Source organism: Nelumbo nucifera, chromosome 1 (genome assembly GCF_055504915.1).
Source record: "Nelumbo nucifera cultivar China Antique chromosome 1, China Antique-T2T, whole genome shotgun sequence".
Lineage (NCBI taxonomy): Eukaryota > Viridiplantae > Streptophyta > Magnoliopsida > Proteales > Nelumbonaceae > Nelumbo > Nelumbo nucifera.
The window spans coordinates 145,974,953-146,000,991 of record NC_142649.1 but is presented as its reverse complement, the minus strand read 5'-3'; the positions used below and the strand labels follow the sequence as shown (position 1 = coordinate 146,000,991).

The window sequence follows — 26,039 nt, the reverse complement described above, 5'->3', positions numbered from 1 at the left end:
GCTAATTCATAGGTACGGGTCATGATAGAAGAAAAACTTGTAACCTGTGTCATAAAAGTGATTAAACCAATCAGGTGGTATTTATCAAAATCCATGGGGGTTTTGATTGGTCAATGTCCTTCCGGCAGCATAGATTATCCATATATAAATAACATTTCTTTTTGCACAAAAATAGTTTCTCTCAGACTCGAACTTGTATTCTCGCTCATGTCAACCAGAGATATTTGTGCTGAGATCTTGAAGTCGAGCATAATAGCCGATTGATTAAAACTAAGTTTCACAAACTTGGCTTCCATTTCTTTTAGTTGCACCCTTTCAAATAAAAGACGGAAAGAGAAATATGGTGGAAAGAAAGGCTAATCTAGTTAAAATTGCACAAAGTTGGGCTTTTTTTTTTTGATAAATCACACAAAGTTATACATAGATTCTTTAGTTACACCCTTTCAAATACGTATGGTATAAAGTCAAAAACTTTACAATCATAATTTCAAAACATTGTAAAAACAATTTAGATACATGTGTGGCACTTCACCAAAAAGTTATTTACATGCTCTTCAATCGGCAATAAAATCACTCAACAAAGTATACTTAAACAACAGTCCAATCATTTTCATCTACACAAGGGGATGCATCAGCTTGAGATGTGCTGGGTTTGGGAGGCTTCTTTGAAAATAGAGATGGCTTCCCATCGAACAGATTAGAGAATACCTGACGTGTGGAAGTGTCATCCATGTTTTTCTGGTCTTTTGAGACAGGTTTTCTCCTATCCCTACCACCAAAGTTGAGGCTGAGTTTCATGAACCGACTTTTTGGCTCACCTGTGGTTTCTTCAGACTGGTTCATGATTATTAGGCTATCCTCAGGATGAATTAAGATCGTCTCCACTGTTTCATACACCTATACACCATTTTCCCTCTGTAAGCATCTGGTTTACCACGGACAATACAGGTAACTCCATTTCATCACACTACATTAGTAATTAACTCCAAACTCAAGCAGCTGAGCTTAATATGTTAAGAGTATTTCTATTTTTTTAACAGGTAAGGTAAGCTTAATATATTAAGAGTGAGCATTTCTATTAGGGTGGGAAGTTAGCAAGAAGCACTATCTGTTGCAGGTGGTGGAGATATAAAGGGATCCACCATGGTTGCCACCTCACAACGAAGACTTTTAGGTCAAAAGCTTCTCAAAAGTTCCCTGATCATCTACTTTTTTCTAAATTGATAGTCTTATTAGATATTTATTTCTGAATTGTTATCTGCCTACTTTTTATTATCAAAACAAAGTAAATAGATGGTAATGACCATTTGACTGGATTCACTTTTAATTTTAAAAGACCAGACAGTATCAATTAAATGGAGGATCACCCCAACCAGCATGAGTGACATGTAAGATATTATATTAGTACAAATATAGTCCAATTTATGATAACATAAAAGCAGGTGAATTTCTAGATCAAAGTCAAAACCTATGTGCAAGGGGCACAATAAAGCTTAGCTTGGGATCAAACTAGACCTAAAATCCAAGAAGGTTAAATTACACATGTTTGTTGACAATGATCAAAGTCTTGATTAGTGTTATCAATGCTGTGGGCCGATGACTGGTTGTTTTGGCCTCTAGTTTATTTGATGACTAGTAGGCACTGAATCCAGATCATTTATGTGTGTGTATAAATGTATAATAAATATAAACTATAATATCTGAATCAGTTAGTAGGATTTGAACCAATCCAAATATACAAAACATATAATTGAATATAACCCAGATCAGGGAGTATCTAATCTGAATCCAGATCATATATATCCCTGCCTGGAACCCACTCTTTGACTTGGTTCAGTGGTCCAAATAAATAGGCCTTGCCTTGTTGGAAATGAACATTAAATAGACAATAAATCTAGGGACTACCTGGCATAAATCATCAAGATTTTCACTCCAAATTTCACCCTGGCACATGGCAACCATGTAGTCCTTGCACTCGTAGAACAGCTTGGAAAAATGATTGTTTGTAGAAAGTGTAGCTTCAGAAATAACAAATCCTGAAACCAGCTGCACATTTAGGAAAAATATGATGCATTAGTACTACACAAAAAAAGTACTGAATATAAGGATCAAACATGGCTCAGATCCTACTCTGTTTCAGTCAATTACTTAGAAGTTGGAAGATTGGTTTTATGATGGAATCAAGACAAGAAGAAATAGGTTAAGAAGCTCTTGAAGAATAAGCAGGAGGTTCAAAAGAAGAACAAGGCACAAGGGGTCTATGCCTCTAAAGTGCACAGCCTTTACATGACTGTTAAGAACTGTTACTCCCCAACGTACAGACTGTTTCATAAACTAAAACTTTAAGGTAATGTGAAATAAATGGATAAGGTTTCCTCCACACAAGCCCAAAAGATGAACAAAGGGGTATATGCCTGTAAAGAGCACAGCCTTTACAGGACCATTAAAAAATGAAAAATGCAAATGAATAGATTTTCTATTAAGTTCACATATTGCTACATGATTTCAACAGTCATCTATCAGGGAGAACTATTAAAGCTGAATAAATAATAGCAGTAAAGTTTATAATAATTTCCACATTTACAATTTTTTTCTGAAAATTACCATGTGTACACATATTTCAAGGACAGGAAAAATGCATTTGGTAACTAAGTGCAGTTTCCTAGATATAAAGGTTACAGTCAACTAGAGAAACCAATACCAGATTTCCGACAGGAAAGCATAAGTAGTTTCTATTTGCAAAGTACACAAGAAATGGTATTGAAGACAGGAAGACATTGTTCATAAGGCACATAATAGAACTCACCAATGAAATAAAGAGCTGTTTAAGAAGCTCAGAAGGCTGGATATCCTCTAAAGCTTGCAATATGCCTTCCCTAGAAAATTAAAACAATCAAGCTATTGTCAAAAGAAGGATGTCCTCAGAAGAATTTAATATGCCTTCCCTACATAATTAAAATAATAAATTATTCTTGTCAAAAACCAATTTTTAGAAACATCATAGAGATAAAAATTACAGCTGGAGTGAAAAGGAACTTCAGCCATTTTATTGCTAAGAACTGACATGGGGCAATTGCAAGTCATATAAATATAAGGATGTTGCAGGAACAACCTGTAGAAGAAACTTTCCTACTTACACTGCCAAATCCTCATCAAAGAGTGGTGCTTGTTTTGCAGCAGGTAATGGTTTAGCATTCTCCCACAGTTCGCGCCATAAATTACCTACACATGGGTGAGCATAAATTATATGATTATTAGGCACATAAAAAAGGATAAGCTTTAGGAACTTATGTTTTCTGTGCAGTTTTGAACTAATTACGATTTTAGGCTAGGGACAATAACAAAATACTCTTAAATGACAAATGAGGAGATTTGACCTTCTTTTTGCATTCGACTACTCAATTGACCTCTCCTAGATGATGCATCTCCACCACTAGAGGAGTCTTTAGTTTCATTACATGGTTCAGTTTCCATCCAATCTGGAGGAGAATGCCACCTTACAAAGTCTTCTAATATGCATCCAGGATTTGCAGCCTATTACATGATGCTTGATCAATTTGACTTAAAAGAACAAGCAAGTAGTACATATATTAATAACATCACAAACCTAGAATGCACATAATCATCTAGAAAACGTATAAAAATGTAAAAGCTTCATTACTGAATTTCACCTTGAAGGATTGCATGTCAGAGAGGAGTTGAGAACACCCAGGACCAACACTGAGCATAACAGGAAAAACATAATGATTTGTTAATAGGTGCCTTCTGCTTATCATGGAATTAAATTAAAATTAACACTAAAAGAGATTGACTAGCATTAATTCCAAACATTATGAAGACCTGTAATAAAAAGTGACTTAAAATATCCTGTATTTAAGAGCCTATAAATAAAAAAACATAAGAAATATATAGTGTATTGTAGGATGTACCAACAGAAATACTAATAAGAGTTTCAATGGCAATAACTAATAACATAATAATCTGCCTTGTAATTTTTGTCACCTAGGCAGGCACCATGGTTTTCAAGCTAGGCACCTCCCTAAGGACATGTTGTCAGGTAAGAATCCAGAATCCAAAATTAAGATATCTGTTTACTACTGTTGAAATGCATTTTTGCCTTACACTTTCATTGAGTTGGTCAAAGAAAGAAAATTATCCATATTTGTATGATTGAAAATTTCTCATCTTTCTTCCATTTCTTATTTCCTTGCAATGCTTGGTGCATATTCAATCCCAACTCTCCAGTGGAGATCAATCAGTTCCTCTTGGTTTCGGGTAAAATTAACAATGTGTTTGCAGTTTTTATTCCCTTGAATATTTGATCAACTACATGTGATTAGTGGTATTGTCCTTCAAATTTGAAACCAAAAAAAAGAAAGAAAGAACACAGGTTATATGAAGACAAAATGAAAATAGAATCTCTTTGGAATAAAAAATGGAATTAAATGTATTTACTAAATAGACTAACCTCCCAGTTCGCAGCACAAACTCCTCTGTTTCTCTAATAAGTTCTTCAGTTAGAACAGGACCCTCCTACATGTGTGCAGATATGCTTCAATAATAGTCTCGGCATAGAATCACAAGGGAAGAAAAGCAAAAGCTCATCCAGTTAGGAATATCATAAACCTGAGTAACAGGAGAGTATACAGGTTCTCCTGTTTCTAGCATGGTTAAATTCTTTTCAGATGGATGATCCGCTCCTAATCGGAGAACAGGTTCACCAGTGCTAATCCTAGCATACAGAATAGGACTTGAAGAAACCACGTCACAAGAAACATCTGATTCTTCAGAATTTGGTTTGGCCATTCTTGTAACACAATCCAGTGACTCAGTGGCAATAATACGGCGTTCCTTCCTGGATATACAACAATTAATAACTTGCAATTGCTGATGCAGAAGACATGAATTCAGGTCTGGACTTTCATCAAGTGGCACACCAGGTACAGGCTGTCCTTCAGGCCACCGTCTTCTCAGCTGCATAAGAGTGAAAATTCATTAATGATGTCAAAGAGAATTGTCAGCTATGCAATGCAATTAGTTCATCGGATCCATGTAGGCCAGAAAACCATTGCACCTTTATCATCTAGAAAAAAAGAAAAGGACAATGAAGCATTTTTTTTTTGGCTAGAGTACAATTCTTTTGTACTTCAAATGGTTCTGGGTATGCTGTTCAAACAAGATTGATGATAGTTGGCAGGCCTCAGCAGGTACATTCTGAAGGGGGTTCATAAACAGTAAATGGCTAGTTTAGAGATGAATGTGAAGATCCATGGAGATTTCATCTCCATCATTTATGTTTCTTTTTTCTTTTTTTCAATTGGCAATTAAAATCAATTTTATTAAACGTGGAAAGAATAAAAGAATATACAGATAAGACTGTACAAGCAAGACCAACACCCCTACAAAGTTTTTGAACTCTTGTTATCAATCCACTTTTAATTTTTATACACCATCCTCCCATTCATTCTCAACACTCTCCTAAAACAACTGCTTCTTAGTGGTGTCCTGTCTAACTGAAGTATCAACCATGCTATTTGATGATCTTCTAGTCCAAAGCACCTGGTGTTTGGCTCCCTTACTAGCTTTAGTCAGTATCTTAGAGATTCTACAATTATGATGCCCAGATATGTCCACCCACATATTGATTAAAAAAATGTCTACCCACAGTCTAAATGAGAAATGGGAAAGAACTCCATTTCCTAAGATCCTGAATAAAAATATTGATATAGGCTCTTAACCTGAGCTGGACAGCACAGTCAGGTTACCCAGAATGCGTAGGCAGAATCACAAACACAAAGAAACTTGAAACAACAAACCAAAAAATAAGTAGTAAGAATATATATATATAGATAGATATATACAAGTTTCATGTGGTTCGAGTCGTTCGACTAGAAAGCATGCATCCACAGGAGAGATCAATCCATTATCAAAAGGGAGAAGAAATAACCTTCAATTAGAAGTGACCTTCCTCAGACTTTCTCAAACCCTAGCCAATACAATCAATGGCTTAAATATGCATTTAACTTAGAGTACCAGAAATTACATATAGGCCCATTATAATCTCAAATATGCCTTCAAGTCAGAGTACCAGCTTGTTAACTAGAAGGCATGGATAACAAGCTGGTAATGACTCCTGGCTGAAATTCTGGTTGGCTTTTTGGTGTGGAGACAGACCATTGGCAGAATCTTATTCCAGCCTCTTCAATGCAGCCAGCAACAAAGAGGCAACTCTAGCTGAGATGTTACTAATGAAGGAGCTAATGGCCATTGATCCCCTACTTTCAGAAGAAACCTATTTGAGTGAGAAATTGAAAGTTTAGAAGATTTGCTTCACCTGCAACATTCCAGCCTGTTTTCTCAGAAGAGGACAGTATAATATGGAAATGGGACAAGAAGGGAATTTTTATGGTCAAAAACATGGTTCAGCACTTTAACTTGGACGAGCCCACTTTTCCTCACAAGGTTATTTGGGCACGGAAAGTACCTTCTAAAGTTGCATTCCTGGTTTGGACTTCTGCCCATGTTAAATGCCTCACCAAAGACAACCTTAGCAAGAGAGGTATCCCTATCACATCCCCCAACTGTCCTTTATGCAATGCTACACAAGAAGATGAACCACCTTTTTCTGCACTGCCCAGTCAGCAGGCTTATTTGGAACCATATGCTGGTCAACCTGCACTTATGCTGGGTCTTTCCTAGCTCTGTCTAGAAATTTCTAAACAGCTGGAGAATTGAAGGTCTCTCTAGTAATGGCAGAGTCATCTGGAATATGATACCTGCAGCAGTTCTGTTGTCCATTTGGATGGAGAGGAACAGCAAAATTTTTTGAAGCCAGATCCTCTCACATAGAAGAAATCATGCACAACCATCCAGTCAAACCATCCAGAATCCATCTTTTTGTAACTATACCATTGTAAATTTGGGGATTCTACACCCCATGTACAGCATTCTGCCAACAGCCAAACCATCCAGTCTCTTGTGCCGTATCAGGTATATACCATTTCTGACACCAGTGCATTAAGCATATACGGGGATCAGGGTATCATATGGCTACAAATCTGATATTCAAATGGCTATAAATCTCAATGGAATTTTCCTAGACTATTTTTTAACAGTAACAATCAAATTTTATTAATAAAGAGAGATAGAATCCTTTTTTTAGATGAAATCTCAAAGGGGTTTTACGCTGAAGGGGAAATTTCTCAAGGTATAAACTCAACTTTCATAGTCCTAATTCCCAAAAAGAAGCAAAAAGTCCAAAGGGCTTCAGACCAATAAGCTTAGTGGGAAGCCTCTACAAGATAATAGCAAAGGTTCTTGCCGAGAGACTAAAAAAGGTATTACCTTTGGTCATCTCACAGCATCAAGGTGCCTTTGTTGAAGGAAGACAGATTATTGATCGGGTATTGGTAGCAAATGAATGTGTATCAGAAAAGAGGAGGAGAGGGAGGGGATTGGTAGGCAAATTGGACTTGGAGAAAGCTTATGACTTTGAGGACTGGTCTTTTATCCTAGAAATTATGGGGAGAATAGGGCTAGGAGAGCGGTGGAGAATGTGGATGAAGGGATGCCTTAGCTTAGTGCATTACTCAATCATGATTAATGGTGTGGAAAAAGATTACTTTCCAGCAAAAAGAGGGTTAAGACGAGGGAATCCCCTTTCCCCCTTCCTATTCACTTTAATTGCCGATGTCCTAAGTAGGATGATCATGGAGGCTGATCAGAGAAACCTATTTAGAGGATGGAAGGTACGAAGACTTGAGGTGGCAATCACTCATTTGTAGTTTGCAGACAACATCATTTTATTCTGTGAAGGAGGTAATCAGAAGAGTATAAGAAATTTGCATGAGCTCATTACTTCCTTTGAATTGATTTCCAAGTTGAAGGTAAATTGGAGAAAAAGTTGTTTAGCAGGGATTAACTTGGAAGATGAAAGTTTGAGAGAGCTAGCTGAGATTCTAGGGTGTGAGGTTAAACAATGACCATTGGAGTACTTAGGGTTACCTTTGGAAGGGAATCCAAGATCAGAAAACTTTTGCAAGCTAGTGGTGGAGAGGTTGCCAACTACCGGTCTATTTCCTTTCAACCTTTAGAATTCCAGTTAGAGTGGTAGGACTTATAGAAAAACTTATGAGGGATTTTCTCTAGGAACCTGGGGTAGAAAAGAGGGATCATCTAGTAAAGTGGTAACAAGTTAGCAAAACAAAGGAAAAGGGAGGTTTAGGTTTGGGGAATCTAGTTCACAAGAATACTTCTTTGCTAGGAAAGTGGTAATGGAGGTTTCCTTTGGAAAGAGACAAGTTGTGGCATAAGGTGATAGAAAGCATTCACGGGCTGATGAACAATGGCTGGAATGCAAAGGTAACCCCCACATCTTCCCCGAGTTCTCCATGAAAAGCAATACAAGAGGTATATCTTATCTTTCTTAATCTCATCAGATTTGATGTGGGTTGTGGTTCTAAGGTGCTTTTTTAGGAAGATCTTTGGTTGGGTGATACTCCTTTTTGCTCCCTTTTCACCAATCTTTGTTCAATCTCTAGTTACAAATTACAACCCGTTTCAAATTTTGTCACCTTTTCTCACTCTAGTTTGAGTTGGGATTTTGGCTTCAAAAGAGGTTTGAGGGATAATGAGTGTGAGTCCCTTATTTGTTTGATTGATATTCTTAAGTCAGCCTTCTTGGATCAATCTTTGGAGGACACTAGAGTATGGTTTGTTTCTTCTTATGGCATTTTTACTTGTGCTTCGTTCTTCAATACCTTGTACAAACTCCTGTTGGGGGTGAGAATTTCCCTGTGAAAGTATCTGGTGCTTTACATGTCTTTCTTCGAGAAGCTGGTCATTGGGCCCATCTGTCTCTGGTGTCTGGTGCTTTACACGTCTATGCTTTTACAAGAACTACTGATTTTCATGAAACTCATGCAGTCTTAGGATCAGCAAACTGCATGGAGTTATGAAAAACATGAAGGTCAGCGGGGGAAGCTTGGAAAGAGGGAGGGAAGGTCAGTTCCTGCAAGCAAAAAGATGGAAGAAAATGTTGAAGGTGGAAGCGAAGACTTTCATCTTGGAAGAAATCTGGACTAGAAATGGACTCTCTCTAAAGATTGTAGAATCGAGGAAAGCTTCTTTGCTTCTCGAAGGAAGGGCGATACCATGGTTCCAAGGAGTTCTCGGTGGAGCTAAAATAACAGAAAAATCAAGGGAGTGGAGGTGCTGTCTATTGGAACAGAACAGGAATTACGTGGCTGAAAGAAAAGAAAACAAGTACGGGAGGCTTTTGGGAGTGCAGGAACACTTTGGTGAGGGGCTGAAGCAGTTTACCTGTTTCCCTGAAGGAAGGGAGGCCTCGGGATGGGACCAGTTAGCAAAAGCAATTCAGGAGTTTATGGTGGTAACTAATGACAGAGAAAGTGCCCTAAAAGATGGTCAAAAAATTAAGGAACAATCTGAAGGGCAGTCAGGGAAAGTTTTCAGGGAGATCCCAGGAGAGGAGGAGATAGGACGGAAAGTAAATTGCAGATTGATGCTGGACTAGGTTTGGTGAAATTGTGGGTGAACAAACCTAAAGAGGATTGGCAGCTTAAACTTGTCCTCTTGGTAAACAAGAAAGTAAAAGATTGGGAGAGGCTAGGTGAAGAAGTCCAACAGATATTGAAGACTACAGAGGTGTTGCAGATTTCTCCCTATGACGACCACAAGGCTGTAGTGTATTTTCAGGGGATTCCTCTGGGTTTTGCTACTGTTTCGGCTGTAACAGAGCAAGGTGTGGTGGTGTTGGAGAAATGGAAGCCTTTATGCAATGTACAGTTGGTAGAGCCCACAGAACTTATCAATCTGAAAATTATTGGGTTGCCTTTCCATCTATGGAAGATGGAGGTATTCAGGAAAGTTGCGAAGCTATGTGGAGGCGAGATGGTTTCCTTTGATGCTTCCAACCTGAGTGCCATGCAGATTAATGTAGCTGGAGCAAAGCCAGAGCTTATCCCAAGGTCTTTGGATTTAACTTCAGGTAATGTAGAACTCAGGGTTTGGATTGCAACTTCTACAGAAGCTAGATGGTGGAGATTGGGGAGGGGTGGGGAAGACGAAGAAGACGTGGACTCCAAGGTTCGAGTTAACACTGGGAAGGAAATTGTAAAAGCAAGGGATAGGAAAGCAGTACCCAGTCTTCCACTTTAATTGGCAAATCAGAGGATCGGACTAGGACTTTTGCTCAGGTAGTAACGTCGAAAGGTGGAGAAAGTCTGTCAGAAGACTTTTTGAATTTGAACAAGTGTCCAAAGGTGGGGACAGGTGGAGGTAGATTGGAACAGCAACAGGTGAATTGTCATTTGATATGGCCCAGGCCTGCAGTCAGGGAATCAATACTAAACTTTTAAAAAGACTGGGTCAGGTTCAAAATTATAAGGATAGGCCAACGGTAAAAGTGAGGGGTACTGGTGGGCCCAGTCTTAAACTTCAAGTGGATGGGCCAGGAAAAAAGACTCCAACAGCAAGTAAGCCCATAGATAAATCAGGTGACCACTTAAATAGGCACGTGAGGTGGAACAAGGTTCAAAAGACTATGGACATTCGCTGTGGTATATCTTCATCCTCTTCAGATTGGTCTGCAACTGGCTCGAAAGAAAAACGTTTGTCTGGTCCGACTTTAGCGTGGTAGCTAAGACTGGTCTCTTACTCCACTAGCCCAGATAAACCTAATCCGAGATATAATCGCACAAGGTTAGAAGAGGAGGATTCTGCTTCAGACTGGGTAAGTGTAGATGATGAGTCTCTGAAAGAGGAGTTGTATGTTGAAGAGTCCAGCTATGATAGTATACAGAGTAAATGTCGTTCAAGGTTTGGGGAGGAAGATGAACCAGGATTAAAGTTACTGTTCGAAGAAGAGGCTTGTACACTTCAAGGAGAGTTGGTTGGGCCTAGAAAGGAATTGGAAAGAAAGAAAACAAGCTCGGGTGAGGAGAAAACCGAAACAGGGAGAAAAGGGGATTCAACCCTTTGTAAAGACCAGGGAATGGGTGCTTGTACGGTGTGCGTTGGCAATTTGGTTCCTCCAAGCAAAGCTATAAACTGCCCGCTTCCCACTGCAATCAATCCAGATCTTGATTTCGCGGGTCCTATTCCCAGCGAAAGTCAAACAAAAGGGGTTCAGGCTATTCCAGCAACTCATATTGTGTCTTCTTCCTCCCAAGGTTTGGATTGTTTTCAGGTTCAGTTTTTGGTTACTAACTCTGTTTCCTCAAGTCCTGTGTGTGTCTGGCCTACAGGTGATTCCAGCCCAGCTTTAAAGTCTGCCAATTCATTTGATTCGGGACAAGTGACAGAGGTAGTGGGGGAGATAAATTCAGAAGCAGAAGAGAGAGAACCAGGGGACAAAATTTGGGAGTTGATCCTGGAATTATTTATAATCAGAATGGAAGAGGAGCTGAATGTGAAAGAAGGTAGGGTTGAGGAGGAGATTATTCAATTTCCCAATACAGTGGAGAAAAGTGGATACAGTGGAAAATCAAAAGGACAACGGAAAAAGAAGAAGAAGGGGTCAGGTAAGAAACTAGAAGGAGCTGAGAAGGTGGAAGAGTCTAGTAAGAAGGTAGGAGAGCTTTCTAAGAAGAGGAAGAAAAAGCTAAGTGAGGTGGAGAGGTTGAAGAGTGGGGTGGTTTATGATAAAGCGAGTGGGGGTAGGAAGGATAGAAAAAAGGAGGAGTAAAGAGGGTGGTTTGGTTGGGGCTACCTGAATTGTTTGTCCATGAAGTTAATAAGCTGGAATGTAAGACGTTTGGAGAGTTCAACGAAAAGGCGAGTGATCAAAGACTTCTTGAGAAGAGAAAAGCCAGATGTGGTCTTAATACAAGAATCAAAATTGTCTGAGGTGGACGAGAAATGGGTGAGGAGCATTTGGTCAACAAGAAATTTGACTTGGGCCTTTGCACAATCGTGGGGAGCTTCAGGGGGAATTATTACTTTATGGAGAAATGAAGACGGGAGTGTGAAGAAGAATTAATTGGGAACTTCTCGGCGTCAATAATATTGAAGAGAAAGGAAGATGGGTGGGCTTGGGTGCTAACTAATGTCTATGGTCCCACCTCTTACACTGAAAGGGAAGGTTTCTAGGAAGAACTAGCAGCTGTTAGGGGTTTGTGGGATGGCCCTTGGTGTTTGGGTGGGGATTTCAATGTAATAAGATTCTTAAACGAGTCCAATAACCCCAGTCATAGGATTACATCTAGCATGAGGAAGTTTAATCTCTTTGTGGAGAATTTTGCATTGTGGGACCTCCCTCTTCAGCAAGCAAATTTTACCTGGTCAAACTTCCAAGAAAACCCTACCTGTTGTCGATTGGATAGGTTCCTCTTTATAGTGGATTGGGAAGCTGAATGGGAGATTTTAGGTGTTACAGCATTGCCGAGACCTATTTCAGATCATTGCCCAATCATGTTGTCTCAAGAAAGACTAGATGGAGGCCCGTGCCCTTTTAGGTTTAAAAACATGTGGTTCAAGGTTTAAAATGTCGATGTCGGTGGAAATGTCGCTTACCAAAATATAGGACATATGTCGGAAATGTCACTTACCAAAATATAGGACATATGTCGGAAATGTCGAGGGGAAATATTGTAAAAATTAGAGACATTGTGGAAATATACAAAGATATTTTGTAAAATGATAAAAGAAGCATGAATACATATTTCTAAACTATTATCTTATTCCCAACCATTATATAAAGCTAAGAAACTAAGATCAATAACAAATTAGTTTACTAATTTGTTATGCATTTTGATGTTTTTACAAGGTTATCTGATATTTTCTTTTCTTATTTTTAATTCTGATTTATTATAAATTCTAATATATGTATTTCACACTAGTAAATAGAAATACATTTATTCTGATTTTTTAAATATTAAAGTTATAATACATTATGTTTTATTATAAATTTAATAAACTGATTCTCCTTTTTTGTAGTATTAAGATTATGATAAATTCTGATTTCTTATAAAACTTAATGAATTTATTATGATTTTTAGTATTAAATTTATAATAAATTATGATTTAGTATAAAATTTATTAAATTTATTCTGATTTTTATATTAAATGTAGAATATGATTTATTATAAAATTTAATAAACATTTTCTGATTTTAATAAATATTTTAAAAAATACTAACTAGTTAATATTTTATGTTTTATGTTATAAAGTAATTAATTTATTCTTTTGTTTTTATAATTTGTTAATTCTTTTTTATAAATATTTTGTTTGAAATATTAAATAAAAATTATTAATGGAAATTTTATTAATGTGCATTAGTCGACATCTTGTCGAAATTAGTTGACATCTTGTCGACATTAGTCGACATCCTGTCGACATAATAGGAAAAACTGCATTTTTTTTGTTATTTGGACCGATTTGGTCGACATTTCCGAAATATAGGAAATGTCGATCGAAATAATGTAATTTTTATATTACATTATGCCAGGCGACATTAGCGACATTTGGCGACATTTGAAACCATGATGTGGTTACTTCATCCAGAGTTTCTAGCTAAGGTAAAAGAATGGTGGGAAGTGGACCAAGTGGAATTCCGATAGAAAGGGTATAGGTTTTACAAGAAACTACAACTCCTGAAAGCTAGACTCAAGATTTGGAATAAAGAGGTTTTTGGTAGATTAGAGCAAAGGAAAGTAGAAATCAGTCAGAGAGTGAAGGAGCTAGAAGGACTAGAAGCTAAAAGAAGGGTGGGGGAAGAGGGTAGGGTGGAAAGATGGAATTTGAAACAGGAACTGGAAGATCTTCTTAGGAAGGAGATAAGTTGGAGGCAAAAATCCAGGTGCAAATGGCTAAAGGAAGGGGACATCAATACAAGGTTTTTTCATTCGTTGGCAAATGGGAGGAGAAGGAAGAATTTTTTTTCAAAATTGGAGTGGGATGGGCAATTACACTGACAAGGGAAGATGATATAGCTCAAGCTTTGGTTAATCACTTCAAATTAGTGTATGACAAACCAGGGAGACCTAGTGAGAGCTTAGAGGACTTGGAGTAGAGGGTGGAAGATAGTGTCTCATTGGAATCTTTGGAAAGAAGATTTGAGGCCCAAGAAGTGAGAAATGCAATCTTCTCCATGGGTCGAGCTAAAGCTCCTGGGCCTGATGGTTTTTCGATGGCCTTCTATCAAGATTGTTGGGAGATAATTAGAGAGGATTTGTTGGAGGTTTTTGAAGAGTTCTATGAGAGAGGCAAATTTAACTCGGGAGCAAATGCAACTTTTATTGCCTTGGTTCCTAAGAAGAATGACGCTCTCCAACCAAAGGATTTCAGACCTATAAGCCTGGTGGGAAGCATGTATAAGATCATCTCTAAGGTCCTAGCGCTAAGATTAAAAAAGATCCTCCCGTCTCTAATCTCACTGTATCAAGGGGCCTTTGTAGAAGGAAGACAAATTGTAGATCAAATACTTATTGCCAATGAATGTGTTGAGGTGAAGAGAAGGAGAAAGGAAAAGGGGTTGGTTTGCAAATTGGATCTTGAAAAGGCATATGACATGGTGGACTGAAATTTTTTACTAGAGGTTCTCAAGCGGAGAGGGTTTGGGGAGAGATGGTGCAGTTGGGTAAAGGGATGCATTTCTTCATGTCATTTCTCAATATTGGTGAATGGTGTAGCTAGGGGTTTCTTTCTTGCAAAGAGGGGTATTAGGCAAGGAGATCCATTGTCCCCATTCCTCTTTACCCTAGTAGCTGATGTGTTGAGTGCCATGATTTCGAGGGCCGATGCTAACAATTTGATAAGAGGTTGGAGGATTGGTAGGGAGGAGGTGGTGGCCACACACTTACAATTTGCAGATGACATCATCTTGTTTTGTGACGGGGAGGAAGGGGAATTACGGAACTTAAAGAGTCTAGTGCTTCAATTTCAAAGGAAGTCCAATCTTAAAGTGAATTGGGGAAAAAGTTGAGTGGCAAGGCTCAATCTAGGCGGAGAGGAGGTGGATTCCCTAGCTAGGATTTTGGGGTGTGAAGTGGGGGGGCTGGCCTTTACAATATTTGGGGCTACCACTGGGAGGGAACTAGTTGAGAGTTTTTGGTACCCTGTAATTGAAAGATTCTCCAAGAGGTTAGCAAATTGGAAGAGGAGTTACATCTCTTTAGGGGGTAGGATAACCTTAATCAAGTCAACCTTAGCCAACCTGCCAATTTAGTACCAATGAAAGTAGTTGACCAGTTAGAGAAGATAATGAGGGATTTCTTGTGGGAACTAGGGGATACGATACTAAGAAGGATCACTTAGTGAAGTGGGAGGTGGTTTCTAGGAGTAGGGATGATGGAGACCTTGGGTTAGGAAATATAAGATTAAGAAACATGGCTTTGCTGGGGAAATGGATTTGGAGACTACCGATGGAACAGGACAAACTTTGGTCTAGAGTGATTGCTAGTATTCATGGATTGGCGGATAACAGCTAGGATGCAGGACTCGACCCTGGGGCTTCTTAGTGTTCTCCTTGGAAAGCTAAACAAGGTGTTTTGCCTCTTATGCTTCCTTATTTCAAATATGATGTCTGCGCTGGAAATAAAGTCTTGTTTTGGGAAGATGTTTGGGTTGGTGAAAACTCCCTTAGAGATAGATTTCCTTCTATTTACTCCTTGTTTGAAAACAAAAGAAAAGTGATCTCTTCAGTGTTTGTTGATAACTCCTGGGATTTGGGCTTGAGAAGAGGTCTAAGGGATTCTGAAATGGGGATGGTTGATGATTTGATCACTCAATTAAGGGAAGTCTTTCTTGATCAGTCCTGTAGAGATAGCAGAATTTGGAAACCTTCCCCTTCTGTTTTTTTTAATTGCTCTTCTTTCTATAACATTTTGCTTCAGACCTCTAACCTTTTAGGGAACTTTCCTTCAAAAGAGGTGTGGGGTAGCCCTGTACCCCTAAAACTCAGGCCTTTTGTTGGGAAGTGGTACTCCAAAAACTCAACACCTTGGATTTATTGCAGAAAAAGAGGCCAAATATGTGCCTCTCCCCCCATGTTTGTTGCCTCTGTTTGGGTTCTAGTGAGACAATTTCACATTTACTAATCTCATGTCCCTTTGTATTCTTTATTTGGTCTTGCTTCTCTTCTCTCTTTGGCTACGGGTGGACTCCCTCCTCAAGCGTGGTGAACCTCTTTGATCCAACTTTTTACAGGCAACCAACGGTTCGTGGAAGAATTATGTGGAGAGCCACTAGAGCTACTGTATTGTGGTCAGTGTGGGAGGAAAGAAACAATAGGATCTTTAAAGGCAGATGTAGATCCAAGGAAGAGGTTGTGGAAGGAATACTACTAAGGTTATCCATTGGTTGAAATCTTGTGATCTTTTTAAGGATTTCTCAATTGAAGACATTTATAGAAGTTGGGGTATTGTGGCATCTACTACTACTTCCAAAGCTATGATACAGGAAGTTTTGTCCCCACAGGCACAAGAAAGGGTGAAACTGAACTTTGATGGAAGCTTTATAGGTAATCCAGGCCCATCTGGTATAGGAGGTGTTTTCAGAGATAATGAAGGCAAGATAATGGCTTTGTTTTCAGGTCCAATAGGAGTTGAAGATTCCTTAAGAGCGGAAATCTTGGCACTACATCAAGGTGTAAAACTGGCCAAACAGTTGGGGCTACAGCAGATTGAGATAGAGGGAGACTCCAAGTTGGTAATTGGGTGGATGCAATCAGGGCAGCTGGGAATTTGGCAATATAGACAGTTGATAAGGGAAATTCTTAGCATAACAAGGGAGGTGGGTGTTTGGTTCAAGTGGGTAAGGAGATCAGCAAATGGTTTTGCTAACGCCCTAGCAAAACAAGGGACTGCAAGGGAGAGTCTTTTTTGGGCAGTGCTGTAATGTTTGATGTTTATTGGATCAACCTTTTCTAATAAGGGTTGAATTCTGTATTTCAGGTTAATTTATCTCTAATGAAAGTTATCGTTTCTGATCAAACAAAAAAAAAAGTATCTTAATCTCTCTGTTATTAATGAAAGATTTTTACTAATCAAAAAAATAAATAAAGAATTTCCCTGTGAAAAAGATTTGGAGCAAGCCCATCCCACCAAAAATTCAAGTTGTGTTGGAAGGTGTTTCTTGGGAAGGTGAACACTTGTGACATGCTTCAAAAAAGGAAGCCAAATAAATGCCTCTCCCCTGATATGTGCATCCTTTGCTCTACAGATGGTGAATCCCTACCCATTTATTGATTCTTTGCCCTTTTGTACTTTTTGTTTGGGAATCTTTTGATTCTCTTTTTGATTGCAGGTGGAATGCTCCACAGGATGTAGTAAGCCTCTTCGATCCAAATTTTCTAAGGCAGCCAACAAAAAGAGGAAGGGTTATGTGGAAATCAGTAAGGGCAGCGATGGAGTGGACAATATGGGAGGAAATGAATGCAAGAATTTTCAACAAGAAGCATAGGTCAAAAGAAGATATTCTGGAGGCCATGAAGATAAAAGTTGCACATTGGGTAAAATCACTCCAGCTCTTTCAAAATCTCTCAACTACTGATATAGTAAGAGCTTGGAATGAAGTGGCACACACTGCTAAGAAGAAAGAAAGAAAGGTATGGAGTGGAAGTCGCCAAGTCCCAACAAGATTAAGTTAAACTTCGATGGGAGCTCTATAGGAAACCCGAGTATGGCAAGTATTGGTGGAATAATCATAGATTCCTCAAGCAAAGTGTTGGCTATGTACTTAGGACCCTTAGGGGAAGGTGATTCCTTAAAATCTGAACTATTAGCTCTGCTACAAGGGTTGAAGATTGCCAAGCAAGCAGATTTTAAGATTTTGGAAATAGAAGGGAACTCAAAAACAGTGATATCTTGGACCAATTCTAGCAGCAGTGTCCCTTGGATCTACAGATAAGGGAGATAGTAATCATAGCAAGGGAACTTAATGCCTCGTTCACGTGGATCAGGAGAACTGCAAATGGAATGGCTGACTCTCTAGCTAAACAGGGAGTTCAAAGGCAACAGCATTTTTGGGCTTTATTATAACTTTTTCTGATGCATTGTCTGTTTCTTTCTGCTGTAATTCTGTTTTAATCCTATCAAGTGAATGAAATTCTCATTTTGCTGATCAAAACAAAAAACAAAAAAAAAAAATCTCAAAGGGGTTTTCCTAGACTCTTGCAAACAGGATTCAAGAATTTGGACTCTCACATCCTCTGGTTCCTTTCTTGCTCTTCTTTTTTTGAGAGTCTCTCTTTTTGAACCCTAATTCTCCCCTTCCTAAACCATTAAAGCCATTTGGAAGGGTCCAGTGTCACTGAAGAATGAAAATTAGAGCTTTCTGTTGGGAGAACTACTGCAACAAAGTCAACACCTGTGAGACTATCCAATGGAGAAGACCTAACTGGACTCTCTCTCCTCATATCTGCCTCTTGTGCAAAGCAAATGGTGAAGATTCTTCCTACCTGCTAATCTCTTGTAATATTGTGACTATGATTTGGAAGCACTTATTTTCTTTATTCAGGTGCAGGTGGAGGTAACCAAATGACTTGTAAAACCTGTTAGAGACTTCCTTCTTTTTCCCTACAAAAAGAAGAGGAAAATTTCTATGGAGATGTGTCAGAGCTGCAGTTTTATGATGTGTTTGGGAAGAAAGGAATGCTAGACTTTTCAAAGATACGATAAGAAGGGTAGAAGTGGTAGATAATACAACAGTGAAGGTGGCACATTGGGTGATGACCTTGGAGCTTGGACATTTTTGCTCTATTCACAATGTATGATATTACAAGAAATTGGAAATTAGTGTCAGAATCCTCATCAAGCAGTCCAAAAGTAAGAGCCAAGTAAAAAGCACCATTTCCCTCACACCTCAAATTAAATTTTGATGGGTGCAGCATAGACAACCCTAGACTTTCTAGACATGTTCTCAGGCCCAACTACATGGGGACTCAACAAGGGCTGAATAGCAAGCAGTGCTGTATGGACTCCAAAAAAGCAAAACAACTGAACTACAAGAACTTAATTATAGAAGGGGATTTGAGGGTTGTAGTAGACTGTATGCAAACAGAATGAGGGACAGTGGAAGTATAGACATCTATTACATGAAACTAAATCTCTAATGCAGGAGCTTGAAGCCAAGGCATCTTGCGTGTACAGGCCTGCTAACTGTATAGCAGAGGGTCTAGCAAAACAAGGAGCAACAAGAGAACAAATGTTTTGGGGCTATGTCTGACAGGAATTTTTAATTAAAGGGTTCCAAAGGTGGTTGTCTGAGGCTATCTGCCCTTCTTATCATTGCAATATGCTTGTATTCTGAAATAATTAATACAAGTTTTGATTGTTATGAATAAAAAAAAGGCTACAGAGATCAGCAAACTCTCTAACAGATATCTAGCAAGAAGTGTAGGGTGAGCCCCATTCTATAGAGGTGCATCTAAGCCTGAAAAAGGTTTCTGCTGCTCTATTTTTAATATTACATTTTGCAATACTGTAGTTATCCTTTTGCTGAAAAGTTTGGTTTGATTGATTTTATTTTTTATCAGCTTTTATTAATAAAGCTTTTCTGATCTTGTTACTAGTCAGGGAAAAGAACATTAAGTGACTATGAACTCCTACCAAGATTGAAATAATTGCTTATAAAAAACAATTGTTATATCTCAACATGTATATTGATCTGAAATTTTCAAACTGTGAGAAAATTATTTTAACCAGAAAAAGAAGCCTTCGGCTTTTAATGATAATGGCCGGAAATTGATCCTAGTTTATAGCCCAAGTTTGAGAGGCCTCAAGGAAACATTGAACTTTGTTGTGAACATAGACTCAATGGACTCCATGTTAGATATTCAACCCAATCAGCCTAGGGTGGTTTTGACAGTTGTACTTTGAAATCCTTTAGATAATGAAACTTACCATTTCTAATCAACATGCATACATACATACTCTCAAGGAACCATTCAACCTAAAAGCTTAAGCTGTTAGCTGAGGTCCTTGAATAGGTTGACATTCTCTAACATGCCCCCTCACACAAAAGCCCATTGGGCTTGAAGCGTGAACAAGCACAGGCCCACCCATACCTTGTGCTGAAATTTATTTAATTATAATGGGGGTAACGAGGATCAAACACTAGACCACTTGGTCAAAATGGCTCTGATACCATCTCAAAGAACCATTCAACCTAAAAGCTTAAGCTGTTAGGTGAGGTCCTTGAATAGGTTGATATTCTCTAACACATACATACATAACCTAATCAGCATGAGACTTCTCTTGATTGCATTGTGAGTAGGAGAAGCCTAAAAGAGACCCAAATGCATATCAACATCATGAACTATTTAGTACCAGAAGTAAAGATCAAAAGAGATGCCCATGTCTCTACCATACCTTAAAAGATTTCTCTGACTGTCTGACAGGTTGAGATTTTTTTATTCAAGGAAAGAAGTTTTCATCATCCTGTATGATTATATCTAGCAAAGACATTCCTTATTTCCAGGAAAGATATTTGTTCTCTATGTGTTTTGGTTCAATTTGTGCAAAAATGGGCAATAATAAAATGCTCAAATGACAGGCATAAAAAGAAATTTGAAAAAGTCATGCAAAAATCGTCTCCCATGAGAAGAAAAACTATATCAATTTGTGCGCTCTTACAGCAGCATATGCAAACATGTTCATTGAAAAAGCAATGGTACTCGTAAAAAAAATAATAATAATAAAAGAAAAGAAGAGAAGGGAAAAAGCCATGGCATCAAGTTTGTTGATATGCAAAGACATATAGAACAAGTACCCATGTCAATTTTCAGGGTAAGAATAGAAGCGTTCAATAAGAGGTAAAGAATAATTGTCATATGATTTAGAAAATGCAATGAGAATATTGCCTTTCTTGTAGTTCAGATAAATTCAAAAACATGAACTTACTTCATCCACCACCTTGCACCAAAAAAATGCCATCTTCCGCAGGGTCTTGAAGCTCCCCATGACTTCAGAAAGCCTAACAACAAAACTTTCAGGAGGAGCAGCATGAACATCTCTTGGCAAAGATGCCATTGTAAATGTTGCTGAACCAGAGCTGCATTCTTCCTTCTGTGGGAATGTTCCTCTGCGAATATCTTGCAAATATTACAATGGAAGCAAAAAATCATCAAGGGATAATGCAGAAGCTAAAGATGAGAAATTCAACCTAGAAAAGGATAGTTTTCATCAAATCATTAAAAAGCATACCTGCATCAAATAATGAATGGACTAACGAGGGGATATCATCATCCTTTCCAAATTCAGAGTTTGATTTCTCCTCCTTTTCACGAAGCACTAATGACTTCACTGCAGAGAAACTTAAGCCTGTCCTCTCTCTTACAGGTGAAGAATCTCTGGATGATACGAGAAGATCTTTCATTGACTTATAGTTTTTCCCAACCCTGTAAAGAAAGAAGAAAAGCAAAAGAAAATTTGTAACCCACAGACTTGTAAAAAAGTTCAACTTGACAAGAACCCATGAAGCTGCAGGAGGAAAGGGGGAAAAAAGAAAAAAAAAAACTTATGACTTAAAGGGAATATTCATTTGTTTTCTTCCTCCCCTTAATAAAGGAGATTAGAATTATGTTTTGTAATGGTACTGTAGGTACATGGTGGTCACTTAGACCATCGGAACATAGGAGGTGTCAAACTAATACTATGCGAATGCTTGCGATGAGTCCATAACTCATCGCACACCTGTGATAAGTTCATAACTCATCACACATTTGCGATGAACTCACACCCGAAACAGGTTGTGACGAGCTTTGGACCCGTGCGGACTTGCGATGAGTTTAAAGCTATCACAGAACCGCGATGAGCTTTGGACCCGTGCAGACTTGCGGTGAGTTTAAAGCCATTGCAAAACCGCGATGAGAGCAGACTCACCGCAAATCAAAAACAAATAATAGAAACACGTGCGACGTTAAAAGGGTCACGAAAGAAAGTAGCACACGTGTATTATGAGAATCCTTAGATGAAAGGAAAGTTCGTCCTTAAGATATCTCGTAAGACACATGGCGAAACCCTAGTAGTGTTCCCTAACAACTGACACCAAATCCAAGATTCCCTTTCCTAATGGGCATCAAATACTTTTGGCTCCTTCCTTTTGGGACCTCAGGATCTCTCCCTATAAATGGGGGCCTGAATCATAATGAGGGGATCATTCTACCACTTCATTCGCCCTAGCCTTTAGCCTACTTCCTGCTCTTGACTTTCCTTTGTCCTTCAAGAAGACCCCCGTACGTAGCCTAACCACCTTACTAACAGGTACCATAGGCGTAAGTCCTTGTTATAGATACTAGACTTACAACTGGTATCAGAATAAACTTACTAAATTTAGAAACAAAATCTAAAATCTATTACATGAGTTGGGGTGTAGCTAGCTATCCAATATAGAAAGACAAATCTAACCACTTGGCTACATTATCTACTTACAAGGTTAAGTACCCCCAATATATGCAATTCAAAACTAACTCCCAAATTCTGAAGCTTGAGAAATTAAGAGAGCCAACAGATATGCTATTTTTCTATGCACTTTACTTAATAATGTCAAGAGTGGTTTATATATACTCATACTTTCTATTGCAAATGATTACAGATTCTAGATGATGATATTAGTGATGTGCTTAAACCTGTAATTAGTCCCTTCTAAATTAACACTGGAAGAGTTAATTCAGTTGAAGCTTACCACTAAAGACAGAAGACTCCATAATGATTACTGACTACTGAGACGAAGCAGAAAATTATTGTGCATGAGGCTTTTAAAAAATGGATCTGAAGGATATAAACTATTAACTGAGAAGAACTGAAGTACCATGTGAAGTAACCTGCTGTGAAACAGATATAATTTGGAAGTTCTACAAATAAATTAATGGCAGTTCTTTGATGTCTAAATTTCCACAAGAAGTGGAAAGAGGAGGATAATTTGCATAATTTAGATGATAAAGTTGTAGCATAATTTAAACAAGACCAGAACCAGGAGCATGTAATACATTAAGTAAGATGATAAAAAAAGGTGAACAGTGCAATTTATGCTGCTACACCACCATCAATTCTGCTCCTATAGATGAGAGCTACAATTCACAGGCCAATACACATTTACATTGCTAAACCAATGTAATTTCTGCCCCTGATGCTGAACACAGTTAACAAGTTATGATATGAAGTAAACCTAAAAAAGCCAATGAAAAGAATGTTGTGCATCATCCACATTACTATTGTTTCCTTTTTTTGTGTGTTCAGCTACACAAATCTTGTTATATCAGTCCAGTGAATTCAGAGACCAATTTAAGACTTTGCAACAATTCAAAACAATGGGTTTCATGTGCGTGAAAAGGCATTGGAAATTTCAACATCAGATACCAGCCTGTCATAACCAACAATTTAAGCTCAGGAGAAAAACCAGAAATTAAAAGAATTTGAAAGCATTTCAAGATATAAGACTATCATTTTTTTCTATGATAGGTTTTAAGTATCCAAGACATTGCTTGTCAGGTTAAGAAGATGAACTTACTCAACAACTGTTGCCAATTGCTTGAGGATAGATGATGGAGGAATGTTAGGTCTGCCAGAAGCATTTGAATTTTCCTCCACAATGCCACTACCTTCTAAAACCTGTAAGAGTACTAATACTATGTTGATACTCAAAGATGAAGGAAATTTGTAGAAAAAGGAATTCTGTAATCTCCATAAATGTTGGCAAAATCATCTTATGTACTTGAGCAAGGAGCACAATTTTTTGTTTTTTGAAAAAGTAATGTTTCTTTTTCTTTTTTTTTAAGAGACGTATTGAATAAATCTATCTAAATACATTAGTCATGTACACAAAGAACTGTAAACTGGGAACATACAAATGTATATCTTAAACACCATTGCTGTTTACAAAAAAGAGTATCAGTATTTAAAAGAAGAACAATATGGTACCATCCAGTCTCCTCAGCACTACCTCCCACTGACTAGCTTTGTTTTCAAAATATACATGCATTCCTTCCACCAGGTCATAAAGTCCACAAGATTGCAACTGGACTCATACCACATTCTAGTTCACACCTTTTGCTCAAACCACTCAAGTACCATCTATGGAATAGAGATTCCACTGGTTCTGGTAAACAGCCATGCATTCCAAAGCATGATAGGGCCGATGTCCACAGCTTATATGAGAATTTGCAGTGCATAACAAGGTGGTTAGATGTTTCTGTACTCTATGTGCATAGCACACAAAATACTGCTTTCAAACAACACACCCCTTCTAGAAATGTTATGGGCCATAACACATTTACCCAATACAGTAGAACATGGCAGGAATGCCACCTTTGATGGGACTGAGGGGACCCAAATTCTTGAGCTAGGAAACATGTCTGATCTTTAAGAGTTCAAACTGTTGAAAATTGATTTAACTGAGAATAGCCCATACCTGTCCAATGTCCACATTCTTTTGTCTACCCATTCAGGATTAGGAATTATTTGCTGAATCTTGTGTAGTAGTTCAAAGTGCAACAATAGCATGAGGCAAAGAATATACAGTGCTAGTTAACTAAATCTAGGAGAAGGTAGTTACAATAACAATCCAAAAGGGATCATCTGGGACAGTTACGAGCTAGATAGCTGTCAGTAGAAATGAGTGTATTACTTGGTAGAGTTTACTATCTCCAAAAAACCACGTTAAAAAGTGTCAAGAGTTCTAGGTGCATAATATTTTAAATGATAATTGTCATATGTCTCATATTGAGTGAAACTATAAAAGTAGATGCATACACATCAAAAAGAAGAGTCAAACATATACTTGAAATAAATTTCTAGATAAATGCGGAGAATCCATCACCTTTAATTCAGAAACATCTTTGGCGCCCATCTGATCCAAATATTCATCAACGGCAGGAAAGGCCAAACTCAAGGTTTCAAATTTCTGCTCATCTCCTTCTCCTGTTTTTCCTTTTCTTATTTTCTTCAACCGCTCTTGCCAATCATGCCATTCTTGCTTTTTCCTTTGAGGTGCAGGCTTCCATTTTGAATGCTTGAATCCATTGTGCTTCTGTATATTTGCACATAAACATTAATCTGAATAGACTTTAAAATAATCCTATATTCCTACTTCATGGCGAATTGGCAATAGCAATAAGCTAATTAAAATTTATAAACGTTTCGTCATTTCGTGAGCGAATAAGTAATGTGAATCATATTCCCAACTGTTATTAACATTTCCTAAACAAAAGGTTTACATGATACACATCCAAATTCACGGAAAAATAAGTATCTTCAAAAATTGATTAGAATAAAAAAACTTGGACCTACATTTCCATTAGAGAAGAACAAAAGAAAATGAATGGCAGTAAAATCGAACTCAAAAACGAAATTAACACGACGTTAAATGCAATTTAAAAGAAATAAAGGAAAAGGATTCAATCTTACCTCTCCTTCGCTTTTTCCAGATACTGGGTTGTGTTCAGGGAGTTTCTTTGAAGTCTTCTGGAATTGTCCTTCGGCTTCTTCTTCGACCGAATTAGTTGTATAGAATAGTAAATAGAAGAAAAAAATAAATAATTGAATAGATCGCATAGAAACAGAGATTTCAACCGTAAATAATGGAGAAAGTAAGAGAGATAAACCTCGATCGTTCTTTATATCCGCTTTGATGTCAGTCAGTACTTTCTCCGCTTTTGCTGCCGCAGAATGGAAGGCCGTTTTAGCTTTGGAGACGAGGGAGGAGGAGGATGACTCCATTTGGTAAATAAGCAGTAGCCTGTGGCTGCGTGGAATGAGATTGAGATTGAGAGAACCTAAATGAGCGACGAAAATGAGGCGCGGTACATAGGAAGGACGCAGGAAGAGAGAGAGAGAGAGATCCGGAGTTTTTAATTTCTTATTAAATTAAGAAATATTTTGTCTAACCGGAACTGATGTTAATATGTTATGGTTTTCAACTTTTCATCGACGATTTTTAGCGTGATGCCCACAAAATGACAAAAATCTAATTTGTTCAATGGACTTCCCGGTATTATCGCCACCCACCGGCCGGTCTATTTCCGCCGGAAACCATGCACCAGACCCCGAATCTAGGGGGTTGGGCAGGGCTCCAAATGGATC

At 38.1% G+C, this 26,039-nt stretch overlaps 1 protein-coding gene across 3 annotated transcripts; it reads right to left on the bottom strand.

Annotated features, from left to right (window-relative positions):
- Nucleotides 1-372: 372 nt before the first annotated feature.
- Nucleotides 373-26,039, bottom strand: LOC104588309 (uncharacterized). Of its 3 annotated transcripts, none has more exons than XM_010246187.3 (14): nucleotides 25,562-26,039; nucleotides 25,365-25,444; nucleotides 24,778-24,987; nucleotides 23,470-23,570; nucleotides 21,165-21,358; nucleotides 20,862-21,052; nucleotides 4,627-4,974; nucleotides 4,469-4,533; nucleotides 3,672-3,720; nucleotides 3,378-3,534; nucleotides 3,138-3,222; nucleotides 2,807-2,876; nucleotides 1,906-2,046; nucleotides 373-897 (listed from the first exon to the last, which is right to left on the bottom strand). In XM_010246187.3, the coding sequence occupies exons 1-14, from the start codon at nucleotides 25,674-25,676 to the stop codon at nucleotides 589-591; spliced, it is 2,115 nt and encodes a 704-aa protein (XP_010244489.1). In that variant the 5' UTR covers nucleotides 25,677-26,039; the 3' UTR covers nucleotides 373-588. The 3 variants fall into 3 exon arrangements, with proteins under 3 accessions (XP_010244489.1, XP_010244490.1, XP_088750726.1); XM_010246188.3 differs by having other exon boundaries at nucleotides 25,365-25,441; XM_088894600.1 differs by lacking the exons at nucleotides 373-897; nucleotides 1,906-2,046; nucleotides 2,807-2,876 and adding an exon at nucleotides 2,879-2,945.

Excerpts from the sequence above, each read along its gene's own strand:
- LOC104588309 (XM_010246187.3), bottom strand. The coding sequence starts at position 25,676 with ATGGAGTCATCCTCCTCCTCCCTCGTCTCCAAAGCTAAAACGGCCTTC. Across the intron at positions 3,223-3,377 it reads TAGTCGAATGCAAAAAGAAG|GTAATTTATGGCGCGAACTG; the intron begins GTCAAATCTCCT and ends ACCCATGTGTAG. Across the intron at positions 898-1,905 it reads ATCTTGATGATTTATGCCAG|GTGTATGAAACAGTGGAGAC; the intron begins GTAGTCCCTAGA and ends AATGGTGTATAG.